The sequence below is a fragment of the Carlito syrichta genome, unplaced genomic scaffold (genome assembly GCF_000164805.1).
Source record: "Carlito syrichta isolate Samal-C Ts95f unplaced genomic scaffold, Tarsius_syrichta-2.0.1 Scaffold305719, whole genome shotgun sequence".
Classification (NCBI taxonomy): Eukaryota; Metazoa; Chordata; class Mammalia; order Primates; family Tarsiidae; genus Carlito; species Carlito syrichta.
In genome coordinates, this window is record NW_007249815.1 from 585,260 (window position 1) to 606,153 (window position 20,894).

Consider the following 20,894-nt stretch of genomic DNA (forward strand, 5'->3'; position numbering starts at 1 on the left):
TTGCTTCCTAACATTTTTCACACAGATTAAATATATATTTGGGTTTTTTAATATTTATTTTGTGTCTCCTATATCCTGTTATATGATTCATGAGAACAGGGGTCATATCTGCTATATACAGCATGCCCTGAATACTTGGTGCTTATCCTGCTGTCCAACATAGACTAGATGCATAATATGTATGTGTGGAATGAATGAATGAAAAGATATATCTGATGGGTAAGAAACATGGACATGTAGAGGTATAATAAAGCAAAGCTGGTGCATGAAGAGAAATCATAAGTTTGGTTTATTAGCACAAAGCATCAAGAGATGATTTGTAACACTTTGTGTTATTGTTCTTAAATTTTAAAAATCTGTAAAATAATCTCAGAGAGAGTCCTTGAGTAGAGGAGAGAAGGTGAAAATCAGAGACTGATTGTAGAAGGAAATCAGATTCAATATAACAAATGAAGACAACCATTTCTTTGTGTATCATGCTAACATGGAGCTCTCTCTTCCACCAAAGGAAATACACAGGTATACCAAAATGAAATTTGGAATGCATTTGAACCTTTTGCAAACTAGATACCAAATGTATACGTTAGGATAGGCCTTTGTGACACTCCTCATAAATCACTGATTATAACATGCATTTTTATAGCAACATTTTTGACATATTAAATATCACAGGAGAAAAATAATGTTTGTAGTATATATGGCATGGTTCATTATTTTTATTTTATAGCTACACAAAAGAGAATGAGAACTAATTTTCAATGAGTAAAAAGCATGGATAAATGTTATAAAAAGTAAATGTAAAGAGTAAAATGCAAAGACTATATTTAAAAATGTCAACCTCATTTATAATAAAAATGTATATACTGAATTAGCAATGAAATCATTTTTACTAACTAAATTTGTAAGAAAGTTATTTTGAAAATTTATAAGATCCAATACTGTTTACTTAGTGTATTAAAAATAAAAATTTGCAAACTTTACATCTATCATTATATACTGATTTAACTTTTGAAAGAAAATGTTTATAATATGCTTCTAGGAATGCATATGAGGAGAATATACTGATTTAACTTTTGAAAGAAAATGTTTATAATATGCTTCTAGGAATGCATATGAGGATATACAAAATAAATCTATCAATTGAATATTATTAAAGTGTTATTTAGCAAGAATTAGAAAACAACCTAGATACTTACAAACAAGGACAAAGCTAAATATATGATGGCTTATTTATGTCATATTACTAGCATTAAACTATCTAATAAAATCATCATGCAATTATAAAAATATGAGTAATGAGGAAAAATATTTCCAACTTAAAAGGAACATTTTTAGCATCAAAATTTGTAACATTGCCAAATATGTACTTCTAGGCTATTACTTGCACTTTCCAAAAAGAGAACATAAAATAAGAGGAAAAATAAATTAAAGAAGGAAAAAGAAAGAAAACTGCTGATGCAAGAGCTAAACAGGTTAGAGAAAAATGCCTCTAAGGCAAGTTTATTGTACTTTTGAGCTAGCAATCTAAGCAAATGGTAATATCTACAAAGAGCCAGAGACAGTTTTTAGGGTGTATCCAGTGTGTGCATATTTACAGATAGGCATGCATTTACATGTACACTGACATACAAATATATTAAAGCCATCTATCAACTGGATGTGTCCAATCATTTAAAGTGATTTAAAAAATCACTTTATGTTATCAACTTAATTAGCTAAGATACAACACATCTTGAACCCTTAACTAACAAGTAAAAGGTAACCAACACATTCAAATTATAAAAGGTTCCTGTTAAGCCACAAGATGATCAAGTAGAGATATGTTTCTAATAATAAAGGTTTTTCAATTAATACTATATAGCTGCAGTGGTCAGTTAACATTTAAATCAGAGGCAAAATAATAATGATTAAGTCAGTGGCTATATATAAAAAAACTGAATAAAAATTATTTCTCACCAATTTATAAATAAAAATAGAGAATGCTATTTAATTTTTAAAAGTACCTGTTTGTACTGTAGATGGATTCCAAAATCCATTAACTTTTTCCTTAAACTTAAATGTATTTTTTCTCTATAACATGCTCATTAATTTTCTTTGTAGTTAGGTCTTTAATAAATTACATGCTAATACAGTGACTAAAAATCAGTAATGATAACATTATTATCATATAGTACTGAGTGATTATAACAAGTTATTATTAAGTGTTAACTTTTCTACATATAGCATATCTAAAACTACACAGCATTTTAAGTGAAAGTAGGAGACAGTTGAGCAAAAGCTGACTATGGTCATTCATTTTAGACTGAACATGATTCAGTTACCTTCTGGATAAAAACACAATATTATCTCTTCAGAAAGAAAATTAACTTTGAGAGACAGTCTCTGTTCCTCTCTTATTTTCTGATTTTTCATTTACCTGAAAACCTACATGCAAGAGAGCACTGTCTCATAAATGTGAGTCTGCAGTTTTCGAATAAAACTCTTGCATATACATGTTAACTTATTACACCTCATTGGAACACAAGTTATTGAGTATGTGGCTGCTGCTAATAATCCCTATGGCATTGTGCATGTCATTAGCTTCAGGCTATCAGAATTTTATGAGCACAAACCAATAATAATGATATTTCCTTTTTGCTTTTTATCCACACCTCATTGCCTTACATTGATTTGCATAAGCAATTTCCACCCTGATAATTGGAGGCAAACATCATGTTGTAGGCTACCTTATGGAAAAGAGTAGTTAAATACTAATCAAGAGAAATCTTTCTTTATTCAACCATATTTTAGATAATGTTGAATTACCTTCACTGGCTGAGCAGGAAGGTGACTCGCTTTCTGACAGGGATTACAAAGTTTGAGATTATATCAAGTTTAGCAATAATCTTTCTTTGTAATTTCAGTTTTCTGGTGTTGACTCATAACAAACTGAAGAATGGTACTGCTAGGCTCAAATCGTTAAAACAATATTGTTTTGTTAGGAAAGAATAAGCAATAGTACATGCTTATTATTTTTTGATAGATACTGAACCAATCAATGTTATCTGAGGATTTCATAGTTAACAGTTTTGTTTTTTATTTCCAGAAAAATCAGAGGAAAAAAATTGTAATTAGGGAGATTAAAGCAAGCAAAAATAAAATAAGAGAGGTTCAAGTCATGTAAAAAAAACAATCCAAAGGAATCGTTGCTTGAATTACTTATTTTAAAGGTTAGCATACAACACTTATATAGAATCAATATTTGAGCTATAGGACTTGTATTATAAACACAAAGTAAAAGAAACAAATCCTAACTAACTGATTATATGAGTATTTTAACCACAAACTTTGCTACACATGGGTGGAAATTCATGTATATGAACAAGAAAAATAAGAACTCTCATACATATAAGATGCAAGAATTGCCAAAAGATGCTTAGAGGTGGGCACTTTTTATCAGGAGGAATTTAGAATAAACATATTTATAGGAGCACAAGAGATTTCAGAGAAATATGTAAAATCACCAAAAACTTCTAGAAAGACAGAAAAAATAAGAAGAGCAAAATTGCTGTATATCTATATTCCAGGTACCAAGCAGGAAAGAAAATTTAACAACAACGTTTGGTATTGAAGTCTGTTCAAGTGGAAGAGAGGATAGAAGTGAGGCTACACAGAATGTATTCCATCCCAGGGTCCCACCTACTTACGCTTGTGGCATTTTAATGGGAAAGGCACATTCTAGTAGTGTAAATATTAAATAGGCATGAAATCTGCCAGTGATCTCCCTAGGATGACCTAGGAAGAAAGTTAGAGATGTTTATACCACAGACAAAAATGAGGTGCTAGAACTAAGAATTACATTATGTATAAAAAGTGAAATGAGTTTGTGTGCAAGAGAAAGTTTCTGGTTACTGCTGACCTGCCTATTGCATTTCTCACTGGCTGTTTAAGTCTCAAGTAATGCATCATGCAGTTGTTTTCTTAGTCATCATTCCTCATTGGGGTTATTACTAGAAAATTCTAGGCTGGGAAAACATATAAGCTTACTTTCCAGACGTCCTAATCAAAAGCAAACGGCTACAGAAATTCTTCTCCCTGCACTTAACTTATGCCAGAAGGACTGGTTCACCTGTGGAGGCAGGAATGAGGAGCCTAAAGTTGTGACTATGCAAACCAAAAGTCTGAAATTCTTAAGTTAATCAAAAAGCAAAACAATTATTCACAGTAGTAAGGTCCCCTGTATTTTTTCTAGATCTTTATTTTAAAAGAGTAATAAATTTGAAATTTAAAAATTTTAGATTTATCACTGGTACTAATTCATACTGATACAATTACATAAACTCATTCAAAGAGAAATTTGAATATTACACACTACAAACAACCAGACTAATGTTATGAAATGAGTAAAATCTAGTAATTACTGGTTTGTGTTTCCTATTTCTCCCATCATATATCCTAACAAAATTATCAAAATCAGTTGAAAATACTCTGCTCTAGCTAGAGATGTATCACACAGCCTTAATACAATATGAAGGAAGAGATAAATAAAGGAGTTATTTTTTAAATTTTCCATATGGTAACGTAACAACCTATAAGATAATTCAAATAATAATTAATAGAACAAATAAATATATAGATTAAGTGTGTCAGACTGTCTGTTGGTAATTTGCTGCCAATCCCACTACCTTCTACACTCTTGTACATTGTATGGGTTAGAAAGCTACATTTCCTACTATCCTTTGCTAGTTAGTGAGGCAGGGTAGTTAGCCCAGGTTAGGCATAGATAGATACACTTCCCATAGGCAGGTTTTAGGAAGCATTTTTAAAATTAGATTTTACCGCAGGCCAAGCTGACAGTCTATTCCACCACCTCGGCAAAAAGAAAACTCTATAAGATGCAAGACCAGGACAGTCCAACCTTTCAATTCAGGGTTTAGCATAATACTCTCTAAGAATCTTTCAGGTTCCTTGTGGAAGGTGAAAGGCCAAAGACCACTCCTTAACTGGCCCAAGCTATAGAAATGATAACAGGACCAGCTTTTAGCTAAGAACTTGTGGATTGGAAACATCTGACAGGTCTGCTGGAAACTATGTTGTCAGAAAAAGACCCCTCCCCTTGTCTCCTCCCATTAGGAGCACAGAGATGACAGTCTCTCTGGAGCTAGGGTTACCTGAACTCCACCCATTAGCAGATCAATAACTAGGTAGCTATATGTAGTTTGCAGTTGAGAGAAAAAGTGCGGTTTTTCTTCTTTGAAAAACTTTCCCACGGCAGGTCTTGCAGTCATAAATCTTTCTTCTTCCTTCTTTTCTCTTTTCTCGCTAATAAATTTTGTTTTAAAACTTTGCTGACCGCTGTAAAATTCATTTTAGAAATGCACCAACCCCACCAGACATCAGTTAGGTTCAAGTTTATGTTCTGCAACATGAAAAGCAAACAGAAAAGATACAGAAGGCACTAAAGGAGGAGAAGCCATCATTGCTTAGGTACATGAGGCTTACATAAGGGCTTTGGCAGAAGGCAGAGGTAAGGTGGCTTTCTGGTGTACTGAGGTAGTGAATGCCAGGTGTACAATAGGCCACTGAGAATATGCTTATTAGTTCCTTGTAATGTCCACATTTTTTTTTTGATTGTCTGAAGGCTGGCAGTGGCTTTCCCGATGCTGGCCATTCCACAGCCCTCTCAACAATTTTAGAAAATTAAATATACCCAATGTTAATCCCCTTTCTGCTTGGAATACTTAGAATGATTTTGGTTTTGCTACTGAATTACATACCGGAAATAGATGAAGACCCTCAGATATGGTTATCTACAATGGTTTGCCTAACTTGATTAGAATAATGAACAGTATCATCGATAGTGGGGGCCAGAAGGACAACAGTAATTCATCTTTTTTAGAGCCAAAGCAGTTTCTTAAATTATCATCAATAATTTGCTAAATAGAAGAATAAATTTGGGGGAAATAAATGACTATTTCAATAGAAGATTATAACAGAATAAAGAACTACAAAGTCTCTGAGAGGCTTGACTATTTCTGACTGGAGAGGAGAGATTACAAAAAGAAAACAAAGCCAGGGTCTAAATTCTCAGCTGAAGTTATGGCAGAGAAGGTATGGCAGATATCTTCTGTGACTGTGCTTAAAGGTTCTATCTTATGTAGCCTTAGAATCAATGAATCTGAAAAGTAGACTATGGCTTAAAATTCCAAATGGCAAAATTATAACTTATGTATATTTCATGGCTGTATTACATCTTCTATGTGAAAGTTAGGATATTGATTGGGAAAGTATAGGCTATAGAACTGGAATGCAGGCTTTAAAGATCAAAATTCCACTGAGCCTCCCTTGCTATCAAAATAGTTCTCCATGTCGGTAAAAAAGCAAATTCCCCTTGTTTGAGTCCCTTATCATGTCACTCATCAGGAAGGATGATGATTCTCCTCAAATAACCTCCAATAGATCTCAATGCTGAAAAACCCATAAGCAGAGTTGGTTTCAGCAGATTTCAAAGAACAAGTAGAAATTCCAACCTTAAATATAGCATATCCACTGTAAATCACTGAGAAATTTCAAATAGTCCTTAGCAAATGTCATCTGAAACCACTGTAGCTTAATGACAAAAATGTATGTAAAGTGTTTAGAGCAAAATATAAAAGTGAACAAGTAACTAAAAGGCCAAGGAAATAGGTTTGTTTTTTTTTTAATACTGACAAAATGAAACTTACTACCAACAAAAAGTCTCTGTAACAAAAAATACTGGTCTAGTTTGAGTACAGTTGCAGTTCTAGATACACTGATTGCCATACAGTGCTAATATTCAAATTATTAACAGAAGTTTCAAGAACAGGGTATCACTCACTGGCTCGTGCACATCTAGTTTACAAATTTTCCATAATATTAAAACATTTATTCCAAATTAAATATATCAAACCCAAATTGTCTAACTATCTAACTGCATTAAATAAATCCTAAACTAAGAGAATATGAAAGATAGAATCTACTCTATTGTAAAAAATAAAAGTAATTCTACATTTTAGAAGCATCTTATTTGTGAATGGCACACAATCTAACAATGGAAGTGTTCCTGCTTAATTCAGTCCAAGTTTCACTTTAAATTCAAACATTACAATAAAAACTAGCTTATTAATGGTATCAAGGACAAATTTTATGTATGCATATACTGTCTATTGTTAAAGCATTAAGATAATTTATTATAAAACAGCTATGCAAGACTAAAACATTTAAGCATAAAACAAAATTCAAGAAATAAGAAGAATTAAACAAAAATGCATCAAGAATAACAACCTCCCCCCAAAAGGTTGTGCTTATTCAGTATAAAATTGTACCCTAAATTTTCTCATGGCTGATTCCATGGGTTGTATGACTATTAGAAACCAAACTTTTCTCAAAATTCTCTAGAATCTTTTCCTAATGAGAAATATATGTTTAAGTTGAAATTTAAAATACATTTCCACAGAAAATATTATAAAAAATAGAAAATATAGTTGATGCCATACTCAGAAACTTTATAAATTAAATACGAATACATGAACTAACCCAGAAATCTACTACCTTTATATAGAGAGATTTATTTAAATAGCTATAGATATCTATTTATAGATATATACATGTGCATATATATACATATATGAATATGTATATATTTGTAAAATATGTTTGTCTTGTTTGCAAAAGACATTAGGATTGGTCATAAGGATGCACAAAACTGCCAGAGAACACAAATTTCAGGTAGATAATAAATTAAGAGGAAATTACCACTGTGACATTGGTCCAGTGTAGAACATAAAGATTAGGGTCTGAGCCCTGTGGTTGGGGAAGAAAGAAAGAAAAGGAAGGGGGGAAAAGGAAAGGAAAGAGAGAGTAAGAAGGAGAGAGGAAAGAAGCAAAGAAGAAAGATGAAAAATATACATGAAAAACACACTATTTGCAATGTAAAACTGCAATTTGGGATGGCAAATAAGAAACTTCCATTTGTCAACACAGAAATAGCCATGATTAATGTAAAAACAATTCATAGATTTTCCAGCAGAGGTAAGTGCTGACAGCCCAGATTAACTCTTTCAACATCTTGTAAACCAAGACTCCCCAGAGCCTTGTGGATGGGAAGCATATTTATATCAACTCTGTGACCATTCAGCACCATGACATGAAGTGTCTGTTTAGGAGGTCATCTCCAAAATGTATCCCATACATCTTCATGCACAAGAGATGATAATTTATCACCTAGGCATACGATCTACTGTAAACTAATCCAAACTGCTGATGATACACTAAATCAGTTTGAATGATGAGTATAAATAAAGCTGGAAGCGAAGTACTGAAGGATACAGACCTATCTGATCAATGAGATGTCACAAGGCAAATGAAATGCAATGTTGACAAACATAGAGTCCCTCAGTTGAAAATTGTCCAAATCAAGTATCAAAGCATAAAGGCACGCATTAGTACAAGCTTGGAATGAAAGTTTAATGGCGGGAGTCAGAGGGTATATTCTAACCATTTCAGATAAAACTGAACAGACTGGGTCAGTGAAAAAGAAAGAATTAAAAATTGATATATTTTGCCTACCACAGAATGTTCGACAGGATAAAGAAAAACGTTGCAAAACCATAATCCTTTCCAAATAATATAACTATAGTTATTCAATCTTCTGAGCAAATCCATACACACAGATGAAGAAAACACAATAAAAACACAATAAAAATTGTATATAGAAAATGATTTCACATCAACTTGCTACAAGGAAATCAAATTCAATTTGTGTTGCCCTTATGAACACTTAGATATTTTCTGAAACTGTCATGCTAAAACTTCAATAAGAAAAAACAAAGGAGTAGGGATAAGGACTGACATTCCTCCAGAGAGTTGATATTCATGGAATGCACTCTTGAGAAAAAAGGTTTTCCCAACTATGTGATCAGAATAGAGCCTTTAGCATCTGGTAAATAGGTTCAATGGGTTTAGCTATTCTGAAGGTGTCCCTAATGGGAAGAGCTGATTAAAGTAAATTTCAACCCCTGTTGAAATAAATCTGTAAAAATTTCTGAAAGAAATTATTCTTCAAAAATTTTTTATATATTTTTGTTGTAATATATGTATGCAGTTTTATATATTATACCATATTTAACACTCGTATTTTATCTTTCAGTTTATTTGGGGTAAAGATAGAATTATACTACTAAAATATAGCCCGATCCCAGATGTAGTTTATTTAAATTTCAAAATGAAAAGCTTACTAAGAACAGATTGGATTGATTGCTCTCCCTGTCTTAGCATAATTGTATTTCAGGTGAACATCAATTTACTTTAAAGGACACTTCTAAGTAGCAGAATGCATCATAAATAATTCATCAATCACAGCTACTAGGAACATGATTTACTCCAGCAGATTCAATGGAATAAAAGTTTATTTTTCTATATTTGTATCTCCTTTAAAAAGTTTATTAATCTTCCTTTTCTAAGAATCTACTTTTAGATTCCACACTTTATACTCTAAATGATGCATGACAAAACTGTCTCTTTTTCTTCCTTTATTTAAAAAAAATCTTGTATTTTCTAATTAAAATAAAAATATTTAAATATATTTGGAATAACATTCTATGTATATCAACAGTTAAACAACAACATAAAAGTAACATATCTGAAAATAGCCTAAAGATTTCTCAAATACATAATTCTAATAATATTAACATAATTTGTTTTCATCTTATAAACTTTTAAATGGAAGAAAAGAGAAGCAGACTTTCTGAAAGTCTTATATAGATTTCTTAATGATATGACATATTTGAAAATTACTTTAAACAAAAGCTACAAATTAAACAGATTCTAAATTGTACAACAGTTAAAGTTTTGTCAGTTGATACAGTGAAGTATCCTATCTAGAACTTTCATTTGTCATATGGAAAGACATTGCTTGCCTTACAAATCTTAAAAGTTTTCAATGAAATTCAGCAAATTTGTATGAGCAATTTCCCAAGCCATGAAATATTATTGAAATAAATATATTGACAAGGAAAAATATAAAAAAAATAAAAAGCATTTTACTTACTTGCAGACCCCTCTGAAAAACTGAATGTCCCATAAAATTAGCCAGCATTCTAATTAAAGCAGCACCCTGTAGAAAAAGAGTATTAAAAAGAAGAGAAAAAATTTCAATGAAGTATCATTATTCTAAAATTGTCCTATGTCAATCAAAATAGTCTGATTAAATTCATGCTACTCTATTTTTTAAAATAGTTAAGAAAACAAAAATCATGAAAACAATATCCCACTTACACATAACAATTGCATTTTTTGTTTTGTGGATCTGAAAGTTTTGTGGATGCAAAATGGAAGTCTCCTTGACAGAATATCTCAGGACAATGATAACCTCTAATTCAGGAGAAAGCAATGCTTTATCCAGCACTGTGTATATCAAATTTAATAAAACATATTTCTTATAATTAAAATTGTCTCTTAAGAGAAGAATATAACATTAATAAAGAATCATATAACTTTGAAGTAACATAGGTACTTACTATAACCCTGGCTTAATCAAGAATAGTTAACTTTTTGAAGTGGACAGTAGAGCATACCAAGCAGTTAGGTTGCTTGGGTTCAGATCTGACCTTTGCTACTTACCCACCATGTTTACTCAGGAAAATTATTTAAGTTCTCTGTTTCTCATTTTTTTTCTCTTGTAAAGTGAAAGTAATAATAGTTGTTTTGAAGTATAACTAAATTAATATATATAAAACAGTTTGAAACTGGGTGCAGTGGCTCAAGCCTGTAATCTCAGCACATTTGGGAGGCAGAGATGAGAGGATTTCCTGACATAAGGGGTTCGAGACCAATCTGAGCAACTTGGTGAGACCTCATCTCTGCAATAAAATCAAAAAATTAGCTGGGTGTGGTGGCACATGCCTGTAGTTCCAGTTTCTTGGAAGGCTGAAGTGAAAGGATCACCTGAGCCCACTAAGTTGAGACTGTGGTGGCTGTGAGTATGTCACTGCACTCCAACCTGGGCAACAGAGTGAGAATTCAACTCAAAAAAAAAAAAAAAGAAAAGGAAAAAAAAGTAAACACTCTGGTAGTGTTATCTATTAGTATTATTTTAAATTGGCTAGTTGTTTTCATTTCCTATTTCTCTTAGACCCTGGTGTAATAGCCTGCAATAGTGTGCTTGACATAAGTAACTCCATTTTGTGACAAATCCTCCATCTTAACCTAGAGATGACCCCACTGCATAACCTTCCCATAATCACAAGTCCACATTCTTGTTTCCCTTGGTGCTTGGAAACTCCCTAATTGAAAATTCCATAGCTATCTCTACCCTTTTACAACCAAATGTTCTGCCAAAAATGTAATCATAACTGTGCAGCTTTTGTGGTTCGTGTCTTTACAAATCCCCTGCTCACTCTGTTTGGGGTAAAGAGTTCTTTATGGCACTAGCCTGCTCTTGATCACCAGCTAATAAATGACTCAAATTTGACTCTCTGCATGTTGGTGGCTTTTTCTCACAATCCACTATAATGTTTGGAGGCCCCAGAGAGATTCACCAACCTCAGGAGGCAGCCTCACTTGGGCTCTCCTCAGCTTGGTGGAGAAGTTATAGGAGAGGTGCCCCCCTGAAAATATTCCAGGGTTCCATAACCTCTCATCTGGCTTGGAGGGAGTTGGAAAGACCACTGGCTTCCCATTGCCTCAAAAGAACCTAAGCCTGTCTGTACTCTCCTAGGAGGTAAGAATCTATTCTGTTTGTGGCCATACTTCTGCTTAAAGGGAGTTATGGCCTGATGAGGTCATCCCTTGAACACTATTAATTAAGCCAAGATGTTGGCAGAATAGAGTCCAGGTTCAGTTTCTGATTTCAAATTTGATTTGCCTTTACTGGTTTTATGATTTCAGTTTTGATTTGCCTTTACTGGTTTTTAACAATATGGGGTCTCAGACTTCTAAACCCTCCAGTCTGTTGGATTTGTTGAGGACTACAGTGTCCGCCTTTCAAGGGGCAGGCTCCGGACCCTCTGTAAAGTTCACTGACCTTCTTTTAATGTGGTATGGTCCTTCACAGGGTCTCTGGATGTTTGTGTCACTGAGTCTGTTTGGAAAGTCATTACAGACTTCTGGTCACCCGGACCAATTTCCCTATATTGACCAATGGTTAAGCTTAATTCAAAATCCACCCCCATGGTTAAAGGCATGTTCCCTTGAAACCCCAGTCACGTCTTTGTTTCTAAATCTCTGGCCTGTGTCCCTCCTTTTCCATTCTTCCCAACTGCTACTTCCACTGGATTGTATACTGTTTTACCCCCTTCTACGGAAGATCCCCTTGAGAACCTGGCTGTCTCTAACTCTGATCCTCCACCTTATAATTCTCAGGCTTCTTTGCCTACCATCACCACTTCCACCTCTCATTTGCTTTCTCTGCCTTTGGCTACCCATCTATAATCTCAGATCTATCTGGCCTCCCTCCCTCCCCCCTGGGAAGTTCCTCCTCGGCAGGGGGCAGATCGGACTGAGTGGCCCTTCCTGGTATATGCTCCTTTCTCCACCTATGATCTGTATAACTGGAAATACCAAAATCCTCCACTTTCAGAGAAACCACAGGTTCTAACTTCTCTAATGGAATCAGTCATGTGCACTCACCACCCCACCTGGGATGATTGCCAACAGCTCCTTTTAACCCTATTTACCTCTGAGGAGCAAGAGCACATCAGTGCTCAGGCTAAAAAAAACCTAGCCTCTACTAGCCTCAACTGTGGGTATACAGGAAGAACGTCAGGAAACGTTAGATGAAGATTTTCCCTCTTCTTGCCCAGATTGGGACCCTAACACGTTAGCAGGGTCCAGGGCATCAGATACCTATCACTGGACTTTATTAACTGGTTTGAGGGGAGCAGCCTGGAAATCTATCAATCTTTCTAAAACTACTGAGATTCTCCAGGGTCTCATCCAAGGAATCTCTGGAGGTGTTTCTTAAACACCTTCAGTAGGATTTTTGTATTTATACCCTGTTCGATCCCTCAGCCCCTGATAATGCTCGAGCTATCAATTTGGCATTTGTGGCTCAAGTGACTCCAGACATCCAAAAAAAGTTGCAAAAGCTTGAGGGTTTTGCAGGAATGAATATATCTCAGTTACTCAAAGTAACTGAAAAAGTTTGTAATAACCGTGATGCTGAAAAACAGACACAGGCAACACAAGAGGCAGATAAAACAGTCAGACATCAGGCGAGAATGTTGGTCATTGCCCTCCAAGCTCCCCAGTCTGACTCAAAACCACCACACCAGAGAAAAGTGGAAACTAAGAAAGAACAAAAGGGGACTGAGTGACCCCCATTAGCTAAGAATCAATGTGCATATTGCAGAGAATTTGGTCACTGGAAAAAGGATTGTCACAGTTGCCCAAAAGCTGATGACACCAAGCCAGTCCTGGTTCTACCCTCTGCTGGGGGAACAGAAAATGACTAGGATTGAGGAGGCCAGGGTTCTTTTTCCTTAGGTCCCCAAGAGCCCATGGTAACCACCGCTATTGAGGGACACCCAATCCAGCTTTTGGTGGACACTAGGGCAGAACTGTCAGTCCTAAAGTCATTATTGGGACCTGTGTCAAGCAAACAAATCTCAGTTCAGGGGACAATGGGGGCAATTACCAACTGCAAATTTACTTCTAATCACACTGTTGATTTAGGGCAAAAATGGGTCACTCACTCGTTCCTCATAGCTCTGGACTGCCTGTTCCCCCTCATGGGCCAGGATTTGCTTCAAAAGTTAAGAGCTACCATTTTGTTTTCACCTGACAAAACTGACATGTTTGTTCCCATTGTCTATCAGATGCTTTTAAGTGTTCTGCTTTCTGAAGAATACCTCTTAACTTCTTCTAATTCTTCCACTGAGAATGTCTTGGCAAGCTTACTTCTACAGTTACAGCAGGAGTTTCCTTCAGTCTGGGCAGAGTCCAACCAACCAGGATCAGCAAAGCATCATCCTCCAATTGTGGTGAGTCTGTTGGCATCAGCCACCACTGTTCACGTCCATCAATACCCTATGAGTTTACAGGCCCCAAAAAGAATTGCTCCACACATTAAAAGACTCTCAGCAGCTAATATTTTAACACCATGCAAGTTGGCATGGAATACTCCTTTCTTGCCAGTACAAAAATGGGAACCTCTGACTATTGACCAGTTTAGGACTTAAGGGAGGTCAATAAGCAGGTTGAGATAACTCATCCTACTGTTCCCAAATCATACACATTGCTCAGCCTGCTTCCCCCTCAACATTGGGTGTACACTGTGCTGGATTTACAAGATGCTTTCTTTTCTATTCCCTTGTCCCCTCTCAGTCAACCCATCTTTGCTTTTGAATGGACAGATCCTGATTCAGGGGACACCAGTCAGTTGACTTGGACCTGGCTGCCACAAGGGTTCAAAAACTCCCCAACTCTTTTTGGGGAGGTCTTGCAACAGGACTTATCAGGGTTCCATGACTTGTACCCTGAATGTACTTTACTCCAGTATGTAGATGATCTCCTGCTCATGGCGGCAGACTTAGACACTTGTTTAAAAGGTACTAAGGCTCTGTTACTGCTCCTTCAAGAGTTGGGCTATCGTGTATCAGATAAAAAGGCACAGCTCTGCTTGACCGAAGTCTCTTATGTGGGATACTGGCTGAAAAAATGATAAGTGAACCCTAACCATGGTCTGGAAAGCAGCTATTCTCTGAATCCCCATGGCTAACCTCGAAAAAACAGGTACGAGATTTCCTGGGGGTGGCAGGGTACTGTCAGCTGTGGATCCTGGGACTTGCTGAAATTGCCAAGCCTCTATACACAGCCACAGCAGGAGATCAGTCCTTAAAATGGACTGCTACTGAGGAAAAAGCATTCCAACAGTTAAAGACGGCTCTTACCCAAGCCCCAGCCTTAGCCTCCCAGATGTTGCCAAGCCTTTCCACTTGTTTATTCATGAACAATGGGGAATTGCAAAGGGGGTTCTTACCTAGACCCTAGGACCCTGGAGGTGACTGGTGGTTTATTTGTCCAAAAGATTAGATCTAGTTGCCTCTCGATGGCCATTCTATCTTTGGCCCATTGCTGCTACAGCTGTACTGGTTAAAGAAGCAGATAAACTGACTTTCAGCCAAAACTTGTCTCTAATAGTTCCCCATGCTGTTGAGACTTTGCTTTGGGGAGCCTCTGGTCATTGGATGTCAAACACTCATATCACCCAATATCAGAGCCTCCTACTTGACCAGCCTTGACTGACTAACTTTCTCTCCCACTCAGAACCTCAACCCAGCAACCCAACTGTCTGATGGCAATCCAGAAACACCAATTCATGATGGTGAGAACATATTAGACATCGCTCAAGTCAGCTGACCTGGTCTTTGGGACACTCCTTTAAGCCAGGCTGATGTTGACCTATTCACGGATGGCAGTGGTCTGGGAATAGAGGGAGTTCGCAAGCTTGGTGAGGTGGTAACCACTGTTCATGACATAATCTGGTCACAGTCCTTGCCCAATTGTCCACTGGCTCAAAAGGCTGAATTAATTGCTCTGACCCAGGCCCTACACTGGGGAACTGGGAAATGGGTAAATATTTATACTGACAGCAGGTATGCTTTTGCTATTCTCCCTGTCCATGCCATAATCTACAAGGAACAAGGACTTTTTACCAAGGCAGGTAAGACTATAAGGAACAAAGAAGAATTTTTAGCCCTTCTAGAGGTTATATGGCTCCTCAAGGAAATAGCTTTCATCCATTGCAGGGGATACCAAAAATCATACACTCTGGAAGCAACCGGAAACCACCTAAAACTTCCAGTTGAACCCCTAACTATTCTGCTAACTAAAACTTTTCCAGTTTCTTCTCTCCCCAAACAGCCTAACTATGCCCAGGAAGAAGAGGAACAAGCAGACCAGGCAAGGGTTCCCAAACAGCCTACAGGATGGTGGGTTAAAGATTCTAAAATTATTTTGCCTGCAGCCCTCAGACATACCTTAGTAAAACAACTACATTCCATTACCCACTTAGGAGGTACTAAGTTGACTGAGTTATTAAATCATTATTATCATATCAATGACTTTAAAAGCCCAGCTGCCACGGCAGCTGAGACATGCCCTGCCTGTGCCTGAGTCAATGCAAAACAAGGTCCAAGGCTATCAGATGGTATCAGAGCCCAAGGGTTTAGCCCTGAAAAAAAATGGGAAATAAACTTTACTGAAGTAAAGCCTCCTCATGTGGGATACACCTATCTGTTAGTATTTGTAAATACTTTTTCTGGATGGGTAGAAACTTTTGCCACAAGGAATAAAACTGCTTTCACAGTTAGCAAGTTTTTATTAATAAAATTATTCCTAGTTTTGGGGTCCCTCTCTTTATTGGCTCTAATAATGGTCCTGCCTTTACCTCATTCATAGTTCAACTGGTTAGTAAAGCATTAAACATTGACTGGAAATTACATTGTGCTTACTGATCACAGATCTCTGGACAGGTAGAACACATGAATCAAACTCTAAAAATCACTTTAACTAAATTAATAATAAAAATTCAGTTAAAAAAATGGGTAAGTCTTTTGCTTTTGGCCCTTCTCCAGGCCTGATGAACCCCATACAATGCTGGGTTTACCCCATGTGAAATCAGGTTTGGGAGATGCCCCTCCTCTATTACCCCAGTTACAGGATTCCATTCTTGAAGAAATTACTAATCAATCTCTGTTAAAGTATCTCCAGTCCCCCCACAGGTCCAGGCTGCTGTCCACTCTGATGTCCATGCTATCTTGTCGACTCTGTCTTCCACATCTTGTCATCTGTTTCAGCCCAGGGACTTGGTCTTTGTCAAAAAGTTCCAGAAGGGTCCCTTCCAGAAAGAAGGACTGACTCCTGCCTGGAAGGGACCCTTCATCATCATCACCACACCCATGGCACTCTGGGTTGATGGAATACTGGCTTGGATTCATCAGTGGAGAGTCAAAAGAGCCAAGGAAAGTGACCTGCTCAGCCAACTAGACAACAACTAGGGACCTGAAAACCTTCTCCAAATCACCTTCCAAGTCTGCTGTCCTGCTTCTACCTCACCACGGACTGACCAACCGATGCACAGTTGAAATGTGAGATTCTACCTGCCTGGAATAGACTGTTTTACTGGTTAATCATTTCCTGAATGTATTGTTATCACCACTTAACCTTTGCCTTATTCATCACACTTCTCCCTAGCTTTAGGCATAGGCCTAATCTCTGTAGCCCCCACAGAATGGAAATGTGGCAAAAATTCTTATTAATGCTGTCCTATCTCTCATTTAGCACTGCCCTATTATGTTCTGGTATTGCTTCTTAATATGTTCTCCCCCTTTTGGAATGACTTAATGTACAGCCTCTACCTTTTCCTTAACCTCTTTGACATCAGGAAAGGTCCAAGCTATCTAAAACTGGACCCACAATTTACCTCTGGCTCAGTTTAAACTTTCCTGACCTGCTACAAATAGAAAAAGAATGTCTATTTGGAAGTCTGTATGGTAGACTTACTACACTAAATCATGCACACAGGGGGTAACCTCCAATTACGTAAAGGACGTAGACTTTTATCTCTGTCCAAGTAAACCCACTAACCACTGTTGTAATCAAGAAAAAGACCTTTTTTGCTCAGACTGGAAATGCGTCATCATTGCAACTTACAGTGGGGGGCCTAATGACACATCTGAAATCACCCTTTGAACTTATTCATTTCTTCAAACAACAGATCAGTTCTGTAAAACTTATGTATATAAGACCCCATTATCATAGTATACCTATGACTGATGAGACAATGCATTGACTCATGAACAAATAAAAGGGGGGAATGTAATAGCCTGAAAGAGTGTGCTTGACATAAGTAACTCCATTTTGTGACAAATCCTCCATCTTAACCCAGAGATGACCCCCTTGTGTAACCTTCCTGTAATCACAAGCCCACATTCTTGTTTCCCTTGGTGCTTGAAAACTCCTTAATTGCAAATTTCATAGCTATCTGTATCCTTTCGCAACCAAATGTTCTGCCAAAAATGTAATCACAACTGCACAGTTTTTGTGATTTTTGCCTTTATAAACCCCCGCTCACTCTGTTCAGGGTTGAGAGTTCTTTATGGCACTAGCCTGTTCTTCCCTGCTGGCTAATAAAGGACTCAAATTTGACTATCTGTGTGTTGGCAACTTCTTTCTCGCAATCAACTATAACACTGGATTTAGCCATATATAGATCCATTTTCAAGTAAAACATATGATCAATATAATTCGAATAATAGAATAAAATACTAATTTAAAAAGACTACTTTCCCTTGAGAGCCTTTATTATAATATTGTGAACTATATCAGTACAAAAAGGTAGGCGTATCATCAATATGAAAATTGCAAGTAATGAAGTTAAGAATGAATGATCACAAATCTTTATGTAAAATATAAATACACCTTCAAGAAGATAATTTGATCTATATCAAATTTTGTTAACCATGGAGCAGTGGCTTGTAAGCAGTAAATGTTTAAATATAAATGGTAACCTGATTTGAGAGGTACAAATTTCCTTATGACTATATATCCCACTTCATACCCATTACAAATGCACACACGCAATAATTTATTTCTTACAAGAGTCTCTTTTCACAAGAGAATCATAAGAATCACATAGACAGTCATCCAACTTGGGACTAGATGCAGCCCTCAGTCTAGAAACACAATAATGAATTTCCACAGTTTGTTACTGGAATGGTTTCCTAGAATTCTAGGAGCTTAATGCAAAGTAATACTAGGTCTCCATAAATCACCATTTTAAAAGTGTCTCAAAAAATGTCAATACCACCAAAATTACTCCCCAAATCAGTATTTTATTCTCATCTCAAAAAATGATAGACTGAATAACCATAGAGTTTTATGCCTCTTCCGATATTTTTTTTCCTCTCACACCTTCTACTCTCTGCTTTTGCTTTTCTTTTTTCCTCTATCTTCTGCATACTTGTGTATGTCCATAAAACATAAGCATCTATGACTCACTCTAAGGACTAGGTTAGAATTCCCCTTAGAACAAATCAACTCTGTTCCTTGAATTTCCTTCATGAGCTCTTCTCCTACACATTTCCCAATCTAATCTACCTACCCTGAGGGTAGAAACCATCAGTTTTTCAGCAAAACTAACACTTGCCACCTGGGGAGCGAGATATAGTATCTCAAGCAGTCAACTCTAACTTTCTTTTTCAACAAAATAGCCGTCTTCAGAAGATTTAAGCATTTCCCTCAAGGTAATGATAACTAGATCTCTTGCCAGGCTATAAAAACTATCAATTTAGCATGGTCTAATGACACACAAATCCTTTCTAATCATAAAGAATGTACCAGTTTTCCTGTCGGGGAAAAGCTGGAATAGAAAATAAAACTAGAAATACAAATATCACTTAACTCTCAATTTCTTATTATATTACATAACTCAATTAACTTTTAGAAGATACATCTTATTACCTACTTGAACATTTTTAATGTTCTCTGGAGTAGCAAGTACTCTTCTATATTTAACTAGCCTTTTCTTTCCAAAGCTGGGTTTTAAAAATCCTTATTTTATAGAACTTCATAAACAGATGGACTCTCCAACTGTTACCATTTAGCCAACATACACTAAGCACCTACTATGTATGGCTTATAACAAAGATCACAACTCTTAACACAGACATGGCTCATTAAAAACTTTTTTAGAAAATAAAACGCTGAATTCCCTTTCATCATGTCTTTAAAACATTTGTTCATCAAGCAAATATTGCTTATAATATTGTAACTTATATTCGCTTGTGATTCAAAATTCCAGTCCCAATCAAAAAAACTGGACACTGAGGAAGCCTGAATAGATTATAAGTAAATATACTATTTCTGCAAGGTTTTTTAATAATCTTGAGAGTTGCTTTAAAAAAATCTCATCACTGTTTGCTAAACTAAGGTTCAGCAATATACAAAGATACCTAATTAATTTTTCTAAAGTTTCATAAAGAATATTCCACACAAGTATTCTTATACACTCCTTCATCATTTAGTAATTTATATTTGAATTATCTTTTTTACATAAGTTTTCACCTAAATTTATTTTATTTTACTTTGTAACCATTTGCATGCATAGCAATCTCAGAGACAATAAACATCTCCTGTGTCAAAACTAGATTCTCATGACTTGGTACCACATTTTTCCTGTGTCTGGTTCAGAGAACACACTCCCTTAACATAATAAATTGATGAAGGAGAAAGAGAAATTATCTGCATGCATAGCCGTTACTTTATATTCTTGAAGACTAGTTATTCAGTCCATCAGGATATATAGTTTATTACTTCACTGATGTATGTTAGTGATAACTCATCACTTATGAAGAAAGGGATATCTTCTTCAACTAATTTATTCCACTAACATATTCTTACTGAATAAGGCAGTATGTTCAGTATCCTGGAGAATATAAACACCAATCCTGCAAGTCTCTGTCCTCAAGGACTTCAAAACTTCATAAGTGAGATGAGATGCAAGGCAGTATAAAAATGAATGACAAGAGAAAGTTTCTTATGGTGTTCTAGAAGACATAGAGATTCTATCTGGAGGAATAAAGGATAAAGAGGATCTAAAGAAGTGATAATTTCTGGGCATGGAGGTGCATGACTGAGTCCTAGCTACTTGGGAAGCTGAGGTGGGAAGATCGTTTGAGCTCAGAAGTTCAAGGTTATATATAATTGTGGCACTGAACTTCAGCCTGGGCAATAGAGCAAGACTGCCTCCTAAAAAAAAAAAAAAAAAAAAAAAAGGGCTGGGCTCGGTGGCTCAGCCTGTAATCCCGTGCTTTGGGAGGCTGAGGTGAGTGGATTGCCTGAGCCCATGGGTTCGAGACCCACCTGGGCAACTCGGCGAGACCTCATCTCTACAT

At 36.2% G+C, this 20,894-nt stretch overlaps 1 protein-coding gene across 1 annotated transcript in view; it reads right to left on the bottom strand.

Annotated features, from left to right (window-relative positions):
- Positions 1–20,894, bottom strand: part of TRHDE (thyrotropin releasing hormone degrading enzyme) — a 234,244-nt gene that overhangs the window by 138,865 nt on the left and 74,485 nt on the right. Inside the window, exon 5 of the mRNA XM_008062479.1 lies at positions 10,049–10,114. Coding sequence (XP_008060670.1) covers positions 10,049–10,114 — 66 coding nt within the window. The remainder of the gene's footprint in view (positions 1–10,048; positions 10,115–20,894) is intronic.